Source organism: Toxoplasma gondii, chromosome V (genome assembly GCF_000006565.2).
Source record: "Toxoplasma gondii ME49 chromosome V, whole genome shotgun sequence".
Lineage (NCBI taxonomy): Eukaryota > Apicomplexa > Conoidasida > Eucoccidiorida > Sarcocystidae > Toxoplasma > Toxoplasma gondii.
Window position 1 is genome coordinate 3,003,263 of NC_031472.1, and position 15,093 is coordinate 3,018,355.

At 51.6% G+C, this 15,093-nt stretch overlaps 2 protein-coding genes across 2 annotated transcripts; one reads left to right on the plus strand and one right to left on the minus strand.

Moving 5' to 3' along the window:
* Positions 1-773: 773 nt before the first annotated feature.
* On the minus strand, positions 774-8,434 carry TGME49_283730 (endomembrane protein 70 subfamily protein; the record flags this gene model as incomplete). The annotated part of the gene is made up of 10 exons (XM_002369081.1): positions 774-1,178; positions 1,808-2,091; positions 2,748-2,836; positions 3,275-3,386; positions 3,578-3,669; positions 4,471-4,564; positions 5,392-5,486; positions 6,458-6,516; positions 6,825-7,099; positions 7,712-8,434. The coding sequence occupies 10 exons, from the start codon at positions 8,432-8,434 to the stop codon at positions 977-979; spliced, it is 2,025 nt and encodes a 674-aa protein (XP_002369122.1). The 3' UTR covers positions 774-976.
* Positions 8,435-9,349: 915 nt separating this feature from the next.
* Positions 9,350-14,264, plus strand: TGME49_283720 (phosphotyrosyl phosphate activator (ptpa) protein; the record flags this gene model as incomplete). The annotated part of the gene is made up of 6 exons (XM_002369080.2): positions 9,350-10,654; positions 11,042-11,466; positions 11,836-11,986; positions 12,770-12,844; positions 13,171-13,238; positions 13,909-14,264. 6 exons carry the CDS (start codon positions 9,350-9,352, stop codon positions 14,030-14,032), a joined length of 2,148 nt encoding a protein of 715 aa, XP_002369121.2. The 3' UTR covers positions 14,033-14,264.
* Positions 14,265-15,093: the final 829 nt, after the last annotated feature.

Here is a 15,093-nt window from a genome sequence, read left to right on the forward strand (position 1 = left end):
AGACGGCGTTCCAAGTTCCCAGCGGAGAGGTTTGCTTTCGCGGATCTCTCTCTCCTTGCTCCCTGTGTTTGGGCTCCTCTCCCTTAATCATTCTCGTCTGCGAGTTTGTCTAGGTCGTATTTTCGGGCCGTTCCGAGATGCACTTGAGTGGACTGGAAACTCCTGCAAAAACTTACAGGCTTCTGGCTGTGCGCGGCAGACTGACAGCAGTTTCCGAGAGGCGCGCAGAGCCGCCTGCACCGTACTGCAGTTTTTTTGTGCAGCCTCCCCCTCGATACTCGAGTCTCATCATGCATACCTTCGTCTAAGACAGTGGCCGGCTTCGCAGCTCGTTTATCCTATTTCGAGACGTATGAACTGACACTGGCATGGTGACAGGGTATCGCTTGTGCGTAGGCTCTGATTCGGAATGTACGTTCAATCGAGAAGTAGTCCACACCCGAGATCGAACCGTAGAGACCGACTGTGCGTCTGAGGCGGGGCTCTGTCACCGCTCTTCGGAAAGAACCTCACAAGTTGGGACTCAAGCAAAAAAGTGGAGGGAGAAGAGCAGCGAACGAAGAAGTGGAAGTGACAGTGCTCGCGACGGCAGGCGGTAAAGGCGGTGAAGAGGAAACGAGGAAATAGACAGGCAGAGGCGCGTTGAAAAGAGAGTCGGCGGAAAGCAGAAGCGTTGTGAAAACTCTTGGAGATGCAAATAGACGAAACGGAGGAGACAAAAGGCGCGGAGGCACCCGAAAAGGGAAACGAGCAAGGCAACCGTCTTCGAAGAGCGAGGTTCCCAATGAGACGATGAAATTGCGCGCATAGACGCACGACACAGAACTCAGATGCGCGCGAGAAGCTGCCGCTTCTGACAGTCGCGAATGATTCTTCCTGTTTGTCTCTTGCCGCGTCCGAATGCTCACTCCGCGCCAGACCTTCTTCCGGGCCAAGTCTGCAGTCGCTCGCGGTTGGGCTCCGGCTGGCCATGGCTCTAGTCCGACTTGATGCGAGAATAAATGTACTTCACGAACAGGAAATTCGCACTGAACGTCACGCAGCCTGCCATGAGGAAAAGCATCCAGGAGACAGCTAACGAGTAGCCGAAGAAAAACGCAGTTTGCAACGCTCCGTGCATCCTCGTGCTCGTGAAGAAGTAGTAGACGCAGTGCAGGAAGAAGTACAGACTCACGCTCCTGAAAAACAGACACAGGGACAGACGACTGCACAATCTGAAGAGTTCCTCCACCCTCTCGTCTTCTTTGTCGCGAGACGCGCTGTGTCAGACAACGAAACGGAGACAGACGGAGACGAGACACAGAGATACGCTGCACGCGTCTCCTCTCCGGCGCTGCTCTCCGTCTTGTGTGTGTCAGGTGCGATACTCACTCACCGGAGACGTCTCCATATCTTCCGACAGACACAGGACATGAGCAACGGAGGCCAAACCTCCGTCTCCTACGTTCGATCGACGGTTGAAAAGAAGTGAAACATCGTACGGTGACGTCGCCCGCTCTTCCGTGTGCTTTACTGCATGTTGTCACCCCCTCACTACGATTGCGCTCGCTCTCATTCTCTTCCCCTGCTCGGCGCTTGTTGCTTGTTCGATCGATTTCGAAACTCCCAGACGACAGCTGCTTCTTCCGCGGCTCCCTCCACAGACTGAGAAGCCGCATGCACGGCGCCTCAAAAAAAACGGGGAACAGACATGGGTGACAAAGGCGCAGACACAATCTGCAGCTACGTGAGTGTGCAGGCCGACGTCGACATCCGTCGGAGTCACTTTTCGAAACATGGAAACCACCGGCCTGCGTTTTCTTCGTACCCTCCGCTGAGGAACGACCGCCACCACCAGCGATGGTCTTCGGCGTTCAGATGCATGTAGGTGAGGAGGACGCTGACGGCTGCAGCTGAGACGAAGAGCAGAACTCCGGCGAGAAGCAGGAAAAAGTAGAAACTGTAAATTCGATTCGAGGACCAAACACTCATGAAGAGATAATGCAGTTCAATGTAAATCCCGCTGAAGGGCATAACGCCGCTGATCGCCGTCTGAAGGAGAGGCTGGTTGTACCAGCGAACGCGCGGAATTTCGCGGGCAAGCTTGTTCGTCTGAAGAAAAACATCACACTCGGAAATAGGAACCTCGAGAAACTCACGAAACAGTTTCTCCAAACTTCAACAGGACCCTTCCCCGGTGCCAACACATCAACGTCTGCAAATAGATACATATATCAATATATATCTATATCTATATCTATATCTATATATATATATATATAAATATCTGTCTATCTATCTATCTATCAATCTATCTATCTCTATCTATCTATATCAATCTATCTGTCTATCTATCTATCTATCAATCTATCTATATCTATCTATCTGTCTATCTATCTGTCTATCTATCTATCAATCTATCTATATCTATCTATCCGTCTATCTATCTATATATCAATCTATCTATCTATATCTATCTATCTTTATATATATATATATATATATATATATATAAATATCTGTATACATGTTTACACATATCTGAATGTATGTAGACAGAGAGAGAGAAGGAAGGCGACCGATCGATTGACAGTTCGACGGAACGATGGAAAGCATTTACAGTTGGAGACACACATGTATATATTTATTTATTTATTTTGTGTTGGTGAGGAGGGTGCACGCTTCGGCCGCTAGGCGCGGGGCAAGGAAAAAGTTGATTGTGGGACTGAAGAGAAAAGGAGCTTTCGAGAGAAGCGAGAAGGACGAACCTTGCAGGGAAACGCCTGGCCGCCTGCGAGTTGCCGCACCGCCCGGCGTCTGCCCCAGATTCCGCCGATGATGGTGAGAGGCAGAGTCACTGAGAAAAGAGAAAACAAAACAGCTGAAAAGCACTGGAGCCACGAAGACAGGACGAGGTGGAACTGAGGGGCTCGGTGGTCAGTCCAGAACGCGATGCAGAGAAAAGGCAATCTGGCAGGAGCAGCGCGAAGAGCAAGGAAGAAGAAAGGAAGAACGCCGAAGACGAAGGGAGGGAGGCGTACGGACAAGGAAAGAAAGGAGAAGGGGACAGACAACGGAGAGAAGAAAGCCAACGCAGGAAGAAGGACGCGAAGGAGAAGGGAGAGAAGAGAAGCAAGGAAGAACGAAGAGCGTGAGCTGAAGCATGTGACGGCGGCATGCAACGCGACCGCCGAAGAAGTAGACAGGAAGGTGATCGAAAAAAGCGAACTGCCCCCTTCTCGTTTCTTTCGTCTCTGCGTTCTGCGCGCGCCTCTCTCCTTCCCGCAGATCTCACCGAAGAACCAGCAGGCGAAGAGAAGGAAAGCCGTTCCGAAGGGCAGCGCCGCAGTCGAGTTGTACACGAGGGCGAGCGAGTTCAGAGCACACCAAATGACGAAGAGGGGCAGCTGCAGACATACGAGAATCGACGAAAAGCAGAGAGCCGTGGGGGCACAAAAACCGAAAAAAACGAAGAAAAACAAACTCGGCGGAGGCGGCAGGTGCCAGCGCAGTGGTCGAAGGGATGGGAGGGAGGGGAGGAGGGGCGTTGGGGGGAAAGAATAAACGAGAAGAAAACCAGACTCAGAAAAAACCTTACGGCGAACATTATGCATGTGACGACGAGACTCCACGCCCACTTGACTCCGCCCATTTTGCGGTAAGTGCTCGAGCTCAGATATCCTGCAATGACTGCATGCAAGCAGACGCAGTGCATGCATCCGAAACAAAAGTCAGCGTTACCACAGAAACGCCAAGCGCTCTGCTAGTAACCACGCATGACTGGTAAAATCCACAAGGGGGGATGACTGCGGTCGCTAGACTGCATCTGATAAAACCGAAAAGGATTCAGGATCTCAACAGAATCATATCGCTCTCCTTCTCTAAAAAAGGTGGATGCGCTTGGGGATATTATCAGATGTCTCCACTTCCAGAGTTGCGCTCAAAACTCGTTCGAAACGTTCGCCGTCCTGTGGCATTGCCGTTCTCTCCACCAGCCTCCCCTTTCTCGCCGCGGTCGCTTCATGTGACAGTGTGCAGGAAAAATGTTGAATTATTCTGTCTTCCTCTTCTCGTTTTGACAGGGTCAAGGTGAACAGACACACTCCTACTGTCGATATCGATCATCGAAACGCGTAGCCATTTGCCCATGCCTATCTACCAGTATATATCTGCATTTCCATCTACGTATTCTACAAGTAGCAATCGATATTTCTATCTGGCGGCGATTCCCCTTTCAACCTCTATCTAACTACCTAGATATATGTAGCTGTGTCTACCTACATAAACCTACATAATTATATATATATATATACATATATGTATATATATAAATATATTGTTTTTTATGGGGGTTACTGGATGAGAAAGCAGAGAGAGAGAGAGAGCACTTGATGCACGTGCGACGGCGGCCGCTTTTTTTTGTCTCTTCACAGCAGCTGCAGCCAACAGGAGAAACAAGTGACAAGATGGTGAGACGAAGAGCGGACTAACAGGAGGTGAGGAGATACGCGAGGAGACTGCAAGAGAGAAGTTCGCCTCTCTCGAGGTAAGGAGTGAAGCAGCCGACAACGATGGTGGCGAGGACCTGAAAACGAAGAAGACGTCAGAAAAATCGCAGGAAACCGAAGAACATGTGGAAAGGAAGCAACTCCGCGAAAACAGAAACCGCGAAAGAAGAGCTCTAAAGTAAACAGAAACTGGAAGACTGTGAAAATTGGAGAGCGCCGCTGCTCGCACAGCCGAAAAGCGAAGTACAGCAAACAAGATAAAACGCATTTGCGTTTGCCAGCAATGAATGAACTCTGGGGCAAGGAAACGAGACCTCTGGGAGCTTCCTGTGTCTCCAAAATCGATGTTTTATCTTTCCACCTTCTCGCCCGGGACAAAGAGGAAGAAACAAAACAACTGAGATGCGCGCTGTCTCGAGATTCCGGAGAGAAACAGTTTCTTTTTCAGTTCAAAATGAAACCCATGCAGTGCGACTGCATCGCCTCCAAGACGCGCAAACTTGTGCGGGAGAGGCCTGTGCTGTGAAAACGAAATCTCGGGAGAGACAGAGTCCGCATGGTATGCAGAAGGAACATGGGCGCCTAGTTGTAGCAGGCGACGTGAAGGCAGAAAAGCTTGGTAGTTGTGTCCTCTCTTCAGCAGTGCTTCAGTTAACGCAAAGAGAAGAAAAAACGCGTCGACGAGAACAACGCAAGTCGAGAGAAGAAGAAAGACCTCAGTCAACCTACGTCCATCGAAATATCTCCTCCTACCAATCGAAATCTAAATCTGACTACCCCAACAGATCTGGATCTCTCTTTCGAGACCTCTCTCTCTAGTTTGCCGTCACATCAACGTTTCCATCACAGACTCACGAAGAACTGGCACCTATCTGAAGAACAGCCGCGCGTTTCACACACTCACCAGCATCAACAGATGGGCGCCGCATCCGACCATCGCCGAGAGCGGCATGCGATGGGGTGGCGGCCGAAACACATCAGCGTGCAAAAGTTTCCATCCTGCAAGGAAAACCGAAAAGGCGCGCTTCGTACAAGGAACAAGGAACGGCGAAGCCACGACAACCCAGCTAACCTTGACAGCAACTGCACAGAGTCAAGAAGAAAGGACTGGTTTCCTTAGCGGAAGCGTCTGAGAGGCGAAAAAGCGCTCGGCGCTTCTCCACAGAACAACAACGGCGACCCCACACTATTTCACGAAGGTTTCCGGACAGAAGGCGACTATGTTTGGGGTCCATTCATCGTGTCAAATAGGTTCGACTTCTACAGAGCGCGTGGAGTGACTTCGAAGGCTGTTCATCCGCGAAGTCCAGAGGTTCGTGCTGAGACACGCAGCTGCTTTTCAAGGCGAGAACACCGTTCCTTCGCTCCCTCTTGAAGGTGTAAAGAAAGGACTCTCTTCAACTTTCTTAACGCAATGCGGCATGTGCTCGCTTTTCCATAATCCCCTCCCTGAAGCCTCTTGGCTGAAAATCAGCGAACACTGAAATGGCGACCTGTCGCCTGATAAAAACGAAGAAAACGAACTTCCTCCTGTCTTCTCACTGCCGCTATTCAAGGACATACACACACACATATATAGATATATATACGTACACGTAGCAAGATACACATTCATATACGTAGTATTTTAGAAGCAAAATACATAGATCTGCATGTTCAGACACAACTACATTTGCATGTATTCCTATATGTACATGCACGAACCTATAGATACGTGTCTATATGTACCTGGATCTAAGCATCTCCCTTGTTGAGGTGTCTGTACACTGTAAAATCCTAGGAGAGATTGCATGCAGAGTGGTAGTAGTAATTGGAGAAAGGCAGTAGCTGCAGACTGTAGATAGAGAACGAACTCAGACTCCCCGCACCAGTTAAATAGCTACGTCTCCAGTTACACAATCCCCGAGTTCCTGAAAAAACCTTTGACAACACAGGGAAGTCACAAATCTCCTCGCGAGCGAGAAACGAACCTGTTTCTTCCTCGAGACCTGCAGACGCCATCTCCTCGTCGGCCAAGCGGAACATCATGCTGTACATACACCGCACCAAGGTCGTCGCGAGTCGCTCCACAAAACGCACGAGCGCAAACATGCAGAGAGTTCTTCCGAGACAGCAGGCTCGCGCACAGGCTCTCTGTTTTTCTCTTTCGTCTGTCGCGACTCTTGCGCCTTCGTTTCTGCACTTTGGGACTTCCGTGAGCCGCGGCGTAGACGCGGATACAAACTCCTCTCTCCAGAAAGACGTCGAGACACAGAAAGCTGCGTCTGCGATTCACCAGCTGTGCAGACAGCCGACCACTGCGTCCCGAATCCCGCGCGTGTAACCGGTGTCACCTACTTGTGGAGATCGGCCTTGACGATTCTGAGGAGGAGAACAGTCAAGAGGAGAACGATGAGGAGAGTGAAGACGAACGAATTCAGAATTCCAAGCCAGTGAACGTCGACCGACACACGCTTCTGCCCAGAAGAAGTTCTCGCCTCTGCCTCGTCACTCGCCACGGGCGCGAACGGCGAGGAGAGCTGTCTAGACACTCGAAACGCAGGCTTGATGTCGGGACGGTCTTGCCAGCGCACGGTGTACGTGAACTCCACCTCGACGGTTTCGCCTGGCGCCTGGAGAAGGGGAAGAAGCAGAAAAATTCGAGAGTCAAGCGCAGCAGAAAGGAAGTCGAGAAGACCCGCTGGAAGGAGGACACTAAACACGGAATGTCTCCAGCAGAAACGCCATTCGCGAAATACGTTTCTAGTTTTTCTGGTTCGCCCCCTTCTCGACAAGGAGTCCTGTCCAGCTGAGAAGTACGTCAGTGAGAGTTGAACGAGAACGAACTTTTTGTTTGAGCGAGGGCAGGGGAACATGTGAGCGACAGCATGAAAGACGCGAGCGCGTCTACAGAGGTGCTCTTGTCGAGGGAGAAACGGCATTTTGTCGGAGGAAATGCAGAGACAAAGAAACAGGTGAAATGCATGTACAACTCGGAAAAAAAACGAGAACGAAGTGACACCCGGCTCTCTCGGTAATCACCGTGGCCTCGATGGAAAAAATGTCCAGCTGTGCATTCGCGAAAAACGACTTCTTTTCTTGTTCTCTTCGGTTCTCTCTCTCTCTTGTTCTCATGTTCCCTCTCCTGAGTGCTTCACGCTTGGCGTCGGAAGAAACGCAATAACGGTTCATGCACTTGCGCCATAAAGTCTCGGACTCGCCAGCCTCTGCGCCCCTCGCCTTACCGGCAACTCGGTGATGTCCAGGAAGTCTTGCTCGAGAGAGATGTTTTCGATTTCTGCGCGAACGACATGTCCGTCGTTGTAGCCGAGAAGAAACGCGAAGTGTTTCCTGACGAGGAACCGCGTTTTCTCTTCTGTCGCCTCGCCTGTTTCCTCTTGCGGGTCTCTGCGCTCCTGCCGGGCCTTCACCCCGAAGGCTTCGTGGACTGCGAGCTCGTCGACGTACATTTCCATGAAGAAGTTCTGTTCGATCAGTTCTCGCCAGGAAGCCATGCGCTCTCTGTTCAAGGCCATCACGCAGAGCTTCCGCGGCGTCTCCTCAGCGACGCCGTAGGCGATGTCGAACCGACTCTTCATCAGGCGGTCGCCGCGCAGAACCTGCCCCAGAGTCATGGGTGCGTACTCGACCGTCTCGGGTGTGCAGACGCCTAGCTTGTCGTAGAAGTTGTACGTCTCCAGCGGATTGAACAGAGGCCAAGCCTTGCTCACGCAGACGGAGACGGCGGATCCAGCAGCATGCGCAGTGGCGTCGGAGAGGTACGAGGAGGAGCGCGAGAGCAGAGACGAGGTCGCGAGCTTGTAGAAGAGAAGAAGAAAAAACAACAGCGCGAGCGCAGGCAGCACGCAAGAGCCGGGCGTCTCTCGGCGCTCTTTCTCGCGCGCAGACATCCGTGAATTCCGCCTGCCTTCACCGCCGAGGGAAGACAACTCGATGCCGTCCTTCATCGTGGAGACCGAGAAGAAGACGCGGTCGACGTCCGAGTCGGCGACGAGGAGCACAGCGAGAGACGAAAACAGACCGAGAGACAGCAGACAGAGAAGCAGGGACTTGGGCGCGTCTGCCACACACAGGCACGGGGCGATACAGCATACGCGACGGTGGAGAAAAAGGAGAAGACAGACAGCAGAGAGCAGAGCGAAGACGGAGGAGAGAGAAGGGGGGAGGAAGAGAAAGAAGGAGGAGAAGCGGGAGAAGAAGCGGAGAAGAAGGAGAAAACGAACGAGGAGACAAAGAGAGAGAGAGAAAGAGAAAGAAGAAAAGAGAGAGAGAAAGGGAGAAAGAGCGAGAGAAAGAGCGAGAGAGAGAGAAAGACCGAGAAGACAAGGAGAGAGACAGGTGTAGAAGAAGAGGAGAGGTCGAGAGATCGAAGACGCAGGAAGAGGTCTGGGAAGGTGCAGCAAGACGGATTCGGGATGAGGTCACTCTCTCATTTTCTGAAGTTTCGCCGTCTATTCCCTTGTCTGTCTTGTCTTCTTTTGGAGGCAGGACCGGCGGATGTGCAGAGAGTCGTGAGTGACCGCGGCATGCACAACAAAAGAGAAGCTGCATGCAGTTTTCTGTCGGTTTCTCTGCCGCTCCGCACAGGCGGATCGAAGACTTTTCCTCTCCACTCTTCTCGCACCTTGTCTCAGGCGCATCTGACAGTTTCTTGTGTCGAAAAAAGACAGAACGACCGCGGGGCTCTTCTTCTCCGCCGAGACTCGCCTTACTAGCTACGCGCAACGCGTCTGACAGTGAACAGGGCGCTTGACGCCGCGTCACGAGAAGGTCTCTTGGTCCGTTTCTCTCTTTTTCTTTTCTTCTTTTTCTTCTCGTTTTCTCATGTTTTCGTCTCCTCACAGGCCGGTCCTCAAAACTGAATGCTCGCGCACTGGACTTTCTCCCTTTCTCCTGCCTACTCTTCTTTCTCCTGTGTACTTCATTTCCTCTTTCTTTCGCGTCTTTCTCCTTCTTTTCTTCCTTCTCTCGGCCGCTGTTGTTGCCGGCAAAAGGCATGCTCGAGACGTGAGCCTGACACTGGAGCACACTGCTGCACTCGATCGTCCTCCGAGATCTTCTCGCCTCTCCGCCTTTCACTGTCCGTTGACGCTTCAGAGTTCTTTTTTCTTTTCCAGCCTCCTCACCTTCTCTGCTTCGCTCGCTCTCTTGGATTCTCCTTCTCCGTCCCTCGCGTTCTTTCGTCGAGCTCGTGTGTAAGTACACCTGCCTCTCCGAGGAAACGAACGAACCTCTTTCCTTTCAGAGTTTTTCGCTCTTGGCAGTCTTTTCCAGTCAAATCTTTCGACTGCCTCCCTGGATCTTTCCTTCCCTGCCTCGCCCCCTTCTCTTCTTCTTCATCTCCAACAATGCCCAGAGATCCGGAACTCTCTCCCCCTCCCTCCTCTTCGTCTTCTCCTCCTTTTTCTTCTCCTCCTCTCCCTTCTTCTTCTGCATTTCAGCCTTGTATGAGCTCCTCTGCCGGCGTTGCTTGTGCGGCGCCGAGGGTGTCTTCTTCCCCGCTCTTTCGACCTCCAGCTTCGTTCTCTCCCGCGCTCTCGCCGGGTGTCTGCTGCGTCGCTCCCTGGGCCTCGCCCTTGGCCACCGCCCCGCTCTCGGGTGTACGTACACCCGGCGCACCCGCCGCCTTTGCGGCGGTGGAGCCGGCGACGGGCCGCGAGGAAGATTTGCGTGCATGCAAGAAGCAGATTCACTCCCTCCACGATTTAAGTGTATGGACGGCTGGTCCCAGCTACCAGGCTTTCATGCGTTTCCTGCGCCGCCTGTCGGCCGCCGTCGTCGACAGAAAGGCTGTGAGTAGGCGCGAAGGGGACTCTGGAAAGAAGTCTGCAGAGGAGCCTCGAGGAAATTCTGAAGAGCAGTCCGCAGATGAGTCTGCAGGAGGCTCTGGAGAGAAGCCTGAAGAGAACTCAGGAGAAGAAATGAGAGTTGAAGATGCAGAGTCCGCGACGAGGAGGCGCGCGGCGGCCGCAGCGCGTGCTATTGTCGAGTGGGGAGTTCGGGAGAACAGCCGAGAAGGGAAGAGCCTGCATGCGAGCGCCAATGTCCTTATTCTTCTTGAGATCCTTGAAACTCTGAAAATCTGGATCGAGGAAATTCCTCTCATCGAACAGCCCATGCGGTTCGGAAACCGCGCGTTCAGGACTTGGGTGGACCGACTCCAAGAGGTGCGTTTTTTCGGCTGTCTCTCCACATTCTTCTTGCACAGGTTTCGCTTTGCGTTGGACTCCCTTGTTTGAGGCGAGATATCGGATTCTAGTTCGAGTGCATGCGCGTCGTGGTTTTTGTGTGTAGTGACTCGATGTGATGGACGCAAAGGCGCATGCAGGACAACACAGTGATTCAGTCACGTCGGTGACGCTGCAGCTGTCTGCCTGTTCGTTCAGTTCTGTATAACTCTTCTTTGCTCGAGGTTCTGCCTGTGCCATTGACCGCGCGTCTCGACGTCCCTTTCGCTGTCTTTGTTTTTGATCTCGACCTCTTTCTTTCCCCTCATCGCTCTCTCCTGCGTCTCCTGGCCGCGCCTTTTTCTTGGTGTCTTGCAACTTATGCAGAGATCCAAATCCCTCTTGGAGCCCCTCGTCCCGACAAACGTCGCACCGCCTCCCGCTTCGCTCTCCATCGAACCGATTCCCGAGCAAGAAGAACTCGTTTTTCCTCCTTCTTCTTCTTCTCCTTCTTCTGCTGAGTCTCCAGCTGCCTCAGCGTGTCTGCAGGGAAACGTTTCAGGGCAGAAGATCGGAGGCGAGGCGAGAGAAGCAGGAGAAGACGACGAGGCACAGACAGGAAAGACTCTGCGAGAGACCCTTTTGGAGGAGCTGACAGACTACCTTTGTCACGCGTTCGGCGATCGACAGCGAATCGACTACGGAACAGGCCATGAGGTCTCTTTCGCACTCTTTCTGTTTGTGCTCTTCGAGGCTAAAATCCTCGACGAGCATGCAGACGACGCAGCCGCCGTTCTCCTCGTTTTTGCACAGTGAGGCCAAACGCAGACGCCGTCGACTTTTATGGCTTGCACGACTCCGTCTATCAGTGGGGGTCCAAACCTGTAAACATGCATACACGACTGTGTATCAATAAATTTGCCTATATCTGTCTATATATAAATCTATCTATCTATAGCATTATATATATATATATCTTTATGTATATATATATATATATAAATCTTTCTTTCTATCTGTCTATATCTATATCTATATATATACATGAGGGTGACACCTGTGTTTATTATGTGTGCATGCACCGCTGCCCAGACGGCCCAGTGACCAGAGCATAAATATGGTTATGGGTATGGTTGTTTTTGTTTCTTTTATTTTTATTATTGTTTTTGCGGTTTTGACAGATATGTCGAAGTTTGTCACGCCTTGCAGAAGACGTATTCGCTGGAACCGGCAGGAAGCCGCGGCGCATGGGGCCTTGACGATTTTCATTTTCTTCCTTTTCTCTTCGGCGCAGCTCAGCTGGTCGAGAACCATTTCATTCACCCGGCGGAGGTAGGAAAAACGTAGTTTTTCTCTTCTCGTTTGCTTCTCGTTTGCGTCTTTTCCACTCTTCACGTTCGTTCTTTCTTTCCTCGTCCACTTTTTCCTTTTCTTCTCTCCTACGCCGTTTTTTTCTCTTTTCTTTTGACCGTTCCTCGCCGACCTTCTGTTCCGTTACGCAGGAGCTGCTTTTCGCTTTTTGGGCTCGTGCTCCTGTCCTTCTCCACCACTCCTTTGCTTTTTTTCTCGTCTTTTTCTCCCGTCGCCTTTTCTCGGCGCGCGCTGCGCCTCTGTTCCCTCATGGCGTTCCCTCGTTCTTTGGGTTGTTACTCCCTCTGTGTCGCATGTGATGCGCGTCTTCCTCCTCACCTCTGCGTGGTATTATCGAGAGAAGACTGCTCCTCAGATGCTAGTCTGATCGGTGCGATCTTCCTGGCAGTAATCGTCTCTGAGACAGGAGCCGCCTGTCTTCGTTTTCGTTCCGAAAAGCGTCCTCGAGGTCCGCAAGTCCTCTGGCTACAAAGCACACTCGCGAGAGACTAGGCCGGGCGGCTTCACGCAAGCGTTTTTCTCTCCGCGAGGAGAGCGAAGGCGATCCAGAAGCGACAGCAGAGAAAACGAAAGTCACATGTGCTCACCTCTTCTTTTCTTTCTTTCTTTCTTTCTTTTTCTTTTTTCTTTCGGACTGCATGCACTCGGCATATGAGGTGCAAACAGACGGGAGCGCCAGAGGGGGTTTCGCTTTCAAGGATGTTCGTCCTCTCTCCTTTGTGTGGCGCGTCGATATTGGTGCAGGTCGTTGACATGGGAGTTGTGAAGGAGTTTGCGCCCTCGAACCTCTACTTCTCGTCCATTGAGTATACCATGGAGGTGAGTTGACTTGGCGCTTCTCCACGCGTTGCGTTCTTCACTTCTTCGCACTGCAGTTCGCATTCCGATGCTCTAGACGTTCCCCACGCTCTCTCCCTCGCCTCGGTCGCCTTTCAAAGTCCTGCCTCTGCGATGCTCTTTGTCTTTTCTGAAAGCTTTCGTCTCGCCTTTCGTCGCTGTTTCGTCGGTCTTCTAAGTGTCTCAGTCTCCCCTCTTGTAGAGTGGCTGTCTTCTTCGTTCGCCGCTTCTCTGGTCCCTTTTGTCTCTCTCTCTCTCTTCTGTCGTATTCGCCTTTCGCGCTTTTTCGACTTTTGCTTTTTCTTCAGGTGAAGAAAGGCGCTCCGTTCTCAGAGTGCGCGCCGATGCTGTATGACATCTCGGGCGTTAGTACGTGGTGAGTACACGACCATGTTCAGAGGAACGACCGGGACTTTCGAATTTTCGAAAGAATGGAACATGCATTCTGTCACCGTTTGGGTCAGGGAGTCAATGAAAACTCCGAATTCTGTGCTGTGTATTCCATCCAAAACCGGTGGTTTGTTAGTATTTATGTTGTTCTCCCCACTCTGAAAGTCTTTCGCTTCTGAAAACCAACAGCGCGTTCCGACAAAGAATGCCCATTTTCGTTTTCAAGAGTTGCGTTTATTTCCTTGTTGGTGCGTTAAAGAGAACGCTGGTCAAGCTTCAGCACCGCCTCGCTGGAGCGCTTTAGGCGGATCAAACTGCTGAACTTCTACGTCCTGTTTAGAGCGTCGCCGTTAAAAACGAAATGCAGTGCGCTTACCACGATGCTCGCAAAAAAATCTCCGATTTCGTGCACAAAAACATCACGATCGAAACAAGCATATATATATATATATATATATATATATATATACATGCATATGAATCTGTATGTACATCTACATGTTTGTGTAAGTGTATGTATCTGTCTGTATGTATATGTATACGTGATGAATATCAAGAAGACGGCCGAATGGAAAAAACCGTTTAGAGCAGTTGGTGGGGAGTTAGGTCGCCCCTGACGCGTTCCCCGTTTTTTGACTTCCCTTTGTTTTTTTCAGGCGCAAAATTCACGCGGGTCTCCTCAAGATGTACGAGGGGGAGGTTCTCAACAAGTTCCCGATTGCCCAACACTTGCTATTCGGCAAGTACTTTCCTTTCTCGCGAAAGGCCGCCGACGTCTAAACAAAGAGCGGCGAACCTTCAACCCCACGAGGGCGCACAATGCTTCTCGAGGAAGCGTGGTGCATCTCCACCTACTCTGAAGTCCACGTCGACGTCTGAACTTCGGTCAACGGAACTGCCTTTTTTTCTCCTTTTTCTGGTTCAGTTTCATTGTTCGCAGACCTCCCTACTTCCGGCTGTCTCCCCTGTTGCCGCCTCTGCCTTTGCGTCGTCTTTCTTGTCTCCTTTCCTCGCTTTCCTCTCTCTGTCGCTGCTGCTCACCTCCTCCCCCCTCGTCGTTTTGCTCTCGTTCTTTCTGTAGCCTTGCGTATGTGAGCGCGCAAACGAGGCTCCGGGGCGAACGGAGAGGAGAGTGCAAGAAGACATGAGGGATTGAGAGGCGAAGCAGAGAGACCAAGGAAAACAGCGAAGGAAAGGGAGGTAAAGGAGGTAAAAAGGAGAAGAACGAAGAAAAGAAACAGTGAAGCCTCTCAGTGGAAACGCTCGCTTGCACGGGCGGAAGAGCAGACCGATTGGTGCGGTCGAAATGTAGAGGAAAGAATCGAGGGAAAGAAACTCTGTCTTGAGGTTTACACTTTTGCCTCTCACCAAGTGTCTTTGTTTTGCGTCGGGTCTCTTCTCTGTTTTCATCTTTTCCAGTTGCCGCCTTCTCCTGTTTTTTCGTCTTCTCGTCCTCTCCATTCATCCCCTTAGACCCTCCTATCACCTGTCTCCCTTTGTGTCTGCCGCTCCATTGCCTCGAGTTTGCCGCTCCATTGCCTCGGCGGCCTTTGTTATCTTTGCGGCGGCGTGTGGGCTCTTGCGGTCTCTTTCTCTCGCGCTTCCTGGGGCGTATGAGCACTGCGAGGTCGACTGCTCGTTTAGATCTTGAAGGCCTGTGTTCCCCGGTGCCAAGTCTTGGACGCGCGTCGGCCGATTCCCTCGTGCTTCTCTTGCGTTTCTTCTTCGCTGGCTGGAAACAAGGAAGGCCGGAGGAGGCGGACGCGACGTCAGAGGAGAGAGACATCGAGAGGAACGAGCAGAGCGAAAACGCTCTGAAATGCAGAAGAGGAGGGCAGACA